Here is an 8,828-nt window from a genome sequence, read left to right as displayed (position 1 = left end):
ATGTTTGGAGGTGGAGTTAAGAAGTTGTTGAAAGTTATCACAAATGTATTGCCTGTAAGTTTTCATAAAGGTTTATCATACAGATTGTCAGATTAAATCAAGGGAAAAGACAATATTTATGTTTACAGTGATAAAAAAGTGATTAATTTTCTTGGTTTCATTTCATTACCAAACTAGTTAACCAAATCCCCTATTCAGTTGTTTGATAAAAGTTCTTTTTAGGTAGTAGCTTATAATAACTTGGAATTTTTTGAAACCTTTTTGAAATGACCATTGGAAATATTTTAGAGCCAGAAGATTAAAAATTCTGATGAATCATATAATGAGTTCATAATAAGAATTTAAAATGAAGATTGAAGTTAAAGTCTCAAGGCATATAAATTATGTAAGACTTCTTCCAGGGCATTTCACATATTAAAAGGATATGTTTGAACCATTCATTCTGTCAACCTTTAAACTTAAACATAATCTCTTCCAATGCATTTCAGAGCCAAGCATCTCTTGAGAGAGAAGGAGGTGCTGCAGCTGCTGTCAGTGGGGAAAGGATTCTGTCAACAATATCTAGCTTACAAAAGACAAGGATCAAATTCAACATGAAATTGCTAGGTCAGCTTGGGTTCCAGGACCCTCGTGGCGCTGCCAGTGATGGTGATAGCAAGCCTGCATATCGGGAGCAGTTTCTTCCACCAGAATTGTCAATCGTGTCTAACCTTATGAAGAAAGTAAGTTTGTTATCTACCTGATTGTCATTTGTTTTAGATTTTATAGTTTAGTTTCTATTTTTAGAATATTTCTTATATTTTCATTAATTTTTTTTCTGCTTTTCTCTTTTCATAGTTCTCTTCTTAATTTTTGCTGGATTTTGTGCTGAGACATTCCAAGTTATTATTCAGAGTTAGCAATACACCTAAGAAACTATTTTCAAATCAAAATGTATGGATTTTGTCATATATGATAATTATATATCATTTCAGCCTCCTCTTCCTGGTGAATGTGAGAATATTGATTATGATTCATCTGCAAGTGATGATGAGGATCTAGAAATCGATTATGAAGAAGACGAAGATGTGTTCAAGGAACCAAAGGTTAGTTAAAAGCTTCTCACATATTGTTTGATGTTGTTTCAATAGATATATATGAACATTTAACAATATATATACTATGAGTTTACATTTATTTTCAATGGCTAATGAGGTGAATAAGTCAGAATGTTAGTTTTCAGTATTAGCAATTACGTTTTCGAACAAAGTAATCTAACAGGAAAAATACAAATCAGAAACAATATTCCTTGATCCCCAGGTAATAGCGGATAACACTGAGCACAGTGACCCAGATTCATATTCATGGTGCCTCCTGCGACTTGCAACAATGTGTGCTGCCAAATCGGTTGTGGGAAGATTCTTGGAGGTTGCAGGGGTGGAGTTACAGGGTAAGGGGAAAGGTAAAAAAAAATGCTATTGCCTATTGCTACTTTATATGTACATGTATATTGATTTTCAGAGATATAGTAGGTACTTTTAAAGAAATATAGATATGATATTTTCACATTTAGATATTAATAATTCCATACATTTGACTTGGCCACTTTGGAACTGTTTCTTCCTTTTTTGTTTTGTCCATCATCTTCTAATACAGTGCTTTTTGTATGTTTGGTGTACACGTTGTCATGCTGTATTTGTCAAAACTTTCTGGGAAAGATATGCAAACTTCTTCACTAGTTTCATATAACTTCTCTGGTAACTTTCACTTGCCTACTGCTTAATACAGAGGACTGTATGATAAAAAATTGTAGACAAGATTGGTAAGACATTACTTGCTTTAAAGTGCATAGATAAAGTTTCATAGTGAATCTGTGGCATGAACTGAAGCCATTTAGAAATTTATGAAACCTATTATATATGGCTCTTTAGTGATAATTGGTTATAAAAACAGTAGGTACTCCAATCCATATTAAAATTACAGTTTTAGATGAAGATTTTTGTCTACGACAACTTAACTGTGTATGTCTTGATGCATTGTAATTATTAGTCAGTTAGAGCTAGAATAAGATAATTGAACCCTAGTAACTCTCTTTTAAAAATTATGTAATACTACTGAGTTTTAGAAGAGCTAGAGGTAGTGAGGTTACCAGAAAAAAATATATATATAAGGGCTGTGCCTCACTTTCTGTTGCCAGATCCTTGCCTAAGTACAATGAGTACATCAAACATTTCAAAGTTGACACAAGTTGAAGATGTATAAGTATTGGCCTTTTAGGATAAGTTGAAAAGTGTTTTTTTTTTTGTGGTTAGTGTCATAATTTTAGTAAACTGATTGGCAATGAAGGCCATGAAAAGCACTAATATTTTTATTGTTATCCTTGCCTTGATTCAATGTTAATTGCAGTAGCAGACTGTATTTCATACTGAGTATAATAGAATCTGAAATTGAGTGACTTGATTGTTAGAAGGTTAAGATCTGACCAAAATGATTTTGACATTTTCTAGGTAAAATTTAGCTTGATACTAAGATATATATCTGAAAATCAATGGTAGCCTGCTAAATGAAATTGATATTATTAGTAAGTAAGCTGGATATTTTGTAAGTAGAAATTATTACTCAAGCTTCAAGTGTAGTCTTAGTTTTAAGATAGACTTATTTTGAAAGATGCCTTTAGTGGACATATAATACTAGTTGTATGGAATGTAGCTAACTATTGAATTACACACAATTTTAGTTTTGAAATCAAACTGTTATGAAGCAACAAATTTGAGTAATTTTCACATCATAGCAATATGCATAGCATTTTTGAAGCACCTTTATTTGTATACTGCACAATTTTTTAAACTTTGACTCTTCAGTAACAACAATTAAAAGAAAATGAATTTTATTGATTACTTGAACTAATATTTGTTTTAGATAATGCATTTAAATTGTGCAACAGTGCATGTTATTAAAGGGTCAAAGTATAAAACAAGTGAGATCTTTAGAATACAACATATATGAAATAAGCCTTGTATACATGATTTTTTTTTCCAGTTTTTTAATTTAAGAGAAATTCAATTATTCAGATGGTCTCAGATAAGAGTTTTGTGATAAATATGAAATATGATGCATGAGAAGTTTTTAGACCTTGTATGTTCCATGTAGCTAAGTGCATTTTGTCTTTGTAATGGTAACGTAGAAAAGTTTATGGTTGGAATGCAAAATATCCTTGAGCGAGGTATTATCCATACTTCATCAGCATTCATAACTTGAACAGAACTCCCAATGCAAAGCCCTCTGCTGCATTCCATCCTCCGCACACTAGACCAGTGGCTGGCCTCCCTGGTCAACCACATTGAGAACAAGAAGGGGCCACCACCTGAGTATATACCTGGCTGCTTTGCTGAGTCCCAGGTCACTGGACCAGCCATCTTGAAATACCGGGGGCTCCTGGAGACGCACAACACTCCATTTGCGTAAGTACTTCTTCCTATGGTATTTTGCTTCACTTCCTTGCGCTGATGGAGGGAATGAATTTATATTGATTTTAGAATATCATTATCTCTTAAGCATATTTAGATTTAACACTTCAAAGAAGTTTGCAAGAGTTGTGTTTTCTTTTATTTATACATGTAGGTATATTGTATACTGAATAAGTATAAGTAAGGAGGATTTGTGTGTATATATATAGACAGAGAGATAGATAGATTGATAGATATTTATATGCAGCAGTATATAGACTAACATATAGCTAGATTGATTTATATGTATGCATGGATGTATGTTTTTCAAAAGATCAGAAAAAAGTACTTTACATTGATTGTAAATACTTTAGTTTATCATGAGAAATTTGTTTTCATAGGTATCATATTGGTTATATAGAATGAAATTAGTTTTTCATGTAATTTCATGCCTAACATAGTTATTTTTTATTGTAGTATAGTGATGATAGCCTTAAGTAGAAGATCAGAGTATGTTTATTTATATGATGATCTCTTGACATCAAATACAATACTTTCTCAATCACAATAGACTGCAGTTCTCGAGAAGAAAAGTGACAACTTTGAGATGTATTTGTCGGAAAAAAAAATGCCTATATGTGTTATTCAAAACATGAAAATTAACTGCTTGGTAAGCTGTTGTATACTGAGTGGTTGCTGTTAATGTAACCGTCATTTATTTTTCTTGTAGGCATAACAAGCGAGGTGTAAAGCCAGTAGAACGCCTGTGGAACTACTTGGTGCGACAAGAACATGTCCAGGAAGTCTTTGTCAGATATATCTTTGGACGAAAGAGACCAGCACCAGAGCCTACACAGTATTCTGATCATGGTAAATGCTTATAGTGTTTAAGGTTCTTCATTGTTTATTTGAGGTGTTTTGCAGTAATGCTGTGGGGAATACTTTGTTAAAATGAGTTATGTCACTCGCACAACCGTTAAGGTACCATATCTCTTGGGTTAGACCTCAAAGCAGATACCTCTCCTATTCCAGCATATTTCATGATATTACAACAGTTTATAACAGTTTTGAACATCATTGGTAGCATCACTTACTCAGGATTCTCACTTTTTTCTCTACCACTTTCATCACTAGTTATCATTTACAGTCTGAATTTTTAATAATTACAAAAGCAGTGATTTTCCCCATAGTCTCCAGAATATAAGTTCATCTTTTTGGTTCTTCATTTGAAGACTTTGATTCTGCAAGTACTGGATATCTATTTATGGTCTTAATTCTTTCAGGGGATGATGATATGAGTGATGTTGTAGATGGTATAGATGGTTCAGGAACTGGTGAAGGAGGATCAGAAATGGGCGTTGAGAGCCACCATGAACCTTCAGAGCATGGTGGTCCACCATCAGAGACGACGGTGCAGTCTCTGGAGCCTGTGCGAATTATCCACAAAGAACAGGATTCCATTACATCTTTCTGTATAAATGGGGTAAGGATAATATTTGTGTCAAACTAAGATCTAATCCAATTTGGTAATAGACATGGACCTTTTTCCTCCGGACTTTTCCCTACTTCTTCCCTTCATCCAATGCTAAGTGCCCATACTTATTTTAAATACCCTTTTAGTCCCTTTTTAGCAAGTTTTATTTTAACCTAATTTACCTTTTTTCCCACTTTTTTCTTTTGTGATGTAAATCTATACTACCGTTTTTTTTTAATAAGCTTCTCCAGCTCCAGTCAGTGCCAAAGCAACTGCACTCACAGCGCTTGATGCGTAAACATGTCAGAGGGAAGGTAAGGAAGTTTGAATTTTAGGAAAGCTTCATAATTATATTCTTTCTTGCACTTTTTTTTTACACAAATACCACTTCCACTTCAGATATTTATAAGCAAAAGATACAATATTATTAATGTGTCTACATATGCACACATTATATACACATCCGTTACTGTTTACTGCACTGAAACAGACGCTTCTTAGACATACAATGTTTTGTCTGCTAATGTTAAGTCTGTCCATATTTCCATGTAAGGTCATCAGTTGGGGGAAAAAAGGATCAACCATTGTTCTGTGTGGTAACAGGCTTCATGCATGCTGAGAATATCATATCATGCTTTAAGATCTTTCAGCTTGTAATGGCCATATAACAAGAATATGTACCTCTTCAGTTTGCTTCAGGTGTGCTTTTTACTGGACATATTTTGCTATTTCTTCCTAGAGGCTTAACTACTCCTTCAGTGCTCTTATCTGTACAATATCCCTTCTTATATTCTACCATTTCTTGTAGCAAGGTCTAAGAATATTACACTTTAAGAATGCTTGTAATATTTCACATGATACCAATATCAATTCATCCTTCTCATCTGTCGCTTTCTCTTCTTTCTATTATTTCCCTTTTTTCTTCTCCTCTCTCCCCTACTATTCTTTTCCTCTTCCTCCTTCTCCCTCCTTCCATACTGTACATAGCCTTTCCAATAAGCTTAATCTATTCTGGTATAAGTTACTTAAAACCTCAAGTAATATCATGTAAAGCTACAGTTCCACTAACCTTCTCAGAGAGATATCAGACTCAAATCAGGTATTTTCACCTTCCTATCTTGGCCAAGGTGTACTGTCTGATGAAATAGTGGAGCCAGACCGAGATCCTGTTAATTCTTGCAGGGAGTGATCTATAGTCTGTGAACATCTAAGTTTGTTAGATATTTTTATGCAGTTATAACATTATAAGAATATTTTAATGCCTGTCTTGATGCACCAATCCTGGGGATTGTAATTGTAATGTAACCAAAACCACAGAAAGGATGTGGCAGAAGGGTGTGTCTCAGGGCTAGTGGAATTTAGGACCGTCCCTGGTGGTGATAGGGGTGGGTGGGGGGGGGGGGGTATTTTGGGTGAGAGTGGTCGAAAAGGAGTTATGGTCAGTTTCATATTCATATACGAATGTAGAATTTCCCATGTGAATATAAACTCCTACAACAAAAAATTTAGGCAGTGCACAATGGGAGAACCCTGAGTCTCATTGCTGTTTTGTCAGCGATTTTCACCCTTCTGCACTCTCACTTTACAGGAGTAAATATGATGCATTGTATTATGACATTACCTATTGAAATGGATTACAGTGTCTTATAACAGTTTCTTCCCAAAGTGCAAGATTAATGATGCAAAAAAAAGAAGAGAAATGAATAATAATCACAAACAGTTCAATAATGATACATGAGCAATCACAAGTCTATATCTCTAAAAAGAAACTCGCACTCACCCGCATCAATGGCCGTCTCAAAGGAACCCAGCCAAGTTTCAAGCGTCGCTACCACTTTAGACTTTTCTGATTTTGATAGAAATATGTGTATGCTCACATTTGAAACTAAATAATCAATTCAAAAAATTTTACAAAAAAAGTGGATTTAAAGACAGTGTATGACAAAATTTATTCCTGTAAACTCCTAAGATAGGCCTATAAATATCTGATACCTATTGTTACATCACAAGACGGTGTCCATGATAAACGAATATAAGCGATATGTACTTCAAAATATATTTTTTTATATCAACGTTTTCTGAACGGTTATTTCTAACAAACAAGAAACAATTCACTGTCCCTCCATAATAAGTACTCGGCTTGTGACATAAATGTTTAACTGTTTCAAGGCAGAATCACATGGTTAGATGATGCAGAAGAAGAATAGAGTGGAATAAGAATAAAGTCAATAAATTAAATAAATCATTTACGGACCTAACGGGTCCATGTGCGTATACACATACATGTATAAGCTTGTGTACCTTTTCATTAATTTACATGGGTATACACATGTAAATGAATGTACACTCAAGAAAACATTAATAAAAGAAATATAAAATAAGAAACAACCGATTTTTCACTGGAGTCAAGTGTGTTTGTTTCTAACTTGGAGACTAATTGTCATATCTTTTCGCAACAAATTGCATTTGAAAGAAAAGTGATCGTAGTTTTAACATAGTAGTTTCCACGGTAATGAAATGGTAAAGATTTATAGATAAAAGAATACAGAAAATGAACTACAAATATCAATCTTTTTGTGTGCTTGTTTTTCAATTTTTTCCTTTTTTAAGCTTCAGATGATCCCTTGCCCCAGAGTTCTTTACCGTTTAAATTTTTGAAAGTATCTTTGTAAACTTCTCAAAAATGGACAGACAACTATGGACGCAATTATGAAAATTCTCTTCCATTTATTATATAAAAAATAATAATAATTAAAGAAAAGAATTAGATTTTTTTTCATTTCTTTCTGAAGAAACTAAATTGAATTTTCCAAAAAGCATATGTTGTTTTCTTAGGAATTCATTGATATTTTTTTTTTATTGACATAATTCATAATCCTCTGGGACAAGAGATCAACCATGCAGATGTAAAAAAATAAAAAATGAAAAAACATTTTATGGGCCCCCACATGTGCAAGGTGTTGTGTCCTGAACTAATCTAATTTGAATTAATTCTTCTAAAGTATAAGTAGTAAAGACACATTGTCATTTTAAAGTTCTGAAAGTGAAAGCCTCAAAATATGTGCTACTTAATCCAATCTCTATATCATTAAATAAGATCAGTGAAGAAATAAAGTTCACAACCCTTAAAGTAACATAATATAAACTTATTTTGCTTACATTACTTAAGCTCCACAAATCAAACTTAATCCTAATCTTTTAATCCTACCCCAATTTGCATAACCGAAACAAAAATAACCAGAATATTCTGATCTAACAAGAGACTGTTAAAGCATAAACAGAATTTTGTCTTAACTATGCACTGATTAAACCTGAGCCTGGCCTAATATTAGATTTCTATTAATATTTTATAATATACACACAACAAAAAACTTTTATAACTATATAAGGAATAAACAGCTGAAATGGGCCTTCCAACTAACCTAACGCAGACTGACTGTAAAAAGAGAGCAAATGAAATTCAGATATGTAATTGCATGTTTCTAATGGTTATGCATTTCTTTTCTTTTCTTTTTAGGTGAATCCAGGACTAATGGCGATAGCAACAGTGAGAGAGGTGCAGGAGCTGGATGTATCGCTTTTGTTAGACCATCCTGGCTGGCTCACCAATGAATGTGAACTGGATGTTTTGGCTCTCAACAAGTTAGTATATCTGCATATGACCTCCTTTAAGATGTGTTACTGAGAATTTTGCCGTTACAGATTTTTTATGTCTAGCAGAAGTTCATTGCAACTGAATAAGTGTCCCTTCTAGTTAGATGGAACTGCAAACATAGGAAGACTTCTTGGGATCTGTGTTGTGTTTGATCAGACATCTAGTTCACCAGTGCTTCATAGTACTGACCTCGAATGCATGCTTTATTGCTCTGCGATGGATCTTCTTATAAGCTTTGATCCAGATAATGTGACCATTATCTCATGAAAAAATT

General features: G+C 33.5%; 1 protein-coding gene across 2 annotated transcripts in view; it reads left to right on the top strand.

Annotated features, from left to right (window-relative positions):
* The window catches only part of Rbcn-3A (rabconnectin-3 alpha), a gene marked incomplete in the record, with an annotated part of 63,832 nt that overhangs the window by 30,541 nt on the left and 24,463 nt on the right, over positions 1-8,828 (top strand). For both annotated transcript variants that reach the window (XM_070131379.1, XM_070131378.1), the window contains 8 exon segments: positions 1-54; positions 489-722; positions 975-1,085; positions 1,300-1,429; positions 3,242-3,440; positions 4,156-4,295; positions 4,709-4,908; positions 8,417-8,541. In XM_070131379.1, coding sequence (XP_069987480.1) covers positions 1-54; positions 489-722; positions 975-1,085; positions 1,300-1,429; positions 3,242-3,440; positions 4,156-4,295; positions 4,709-4,908; positions 8,417-8,541 — 1,193 coding nt within the window.

Source organism: Penaeus vannamei, chromosome 16 (assembly GCF_042767895.1).
Source record: "Penaeus vannamei isolate JL-2024 chromosome 16, ASM4276789v1, whole genome shotgun sequence".
NCBI classification, from domain to species: domain Eukaryota; kingdom Metazoa; phylum Arthropoda; class Malacostraca; order Decapoda; family Penaeidae; genus Penaeus; species Penaeus vannamei.
The sequence above is the reverse complement of the archived record's forward strand: the minus strand, read 5'-3'. Positions and strand labels throughout refer to the sequence as shown.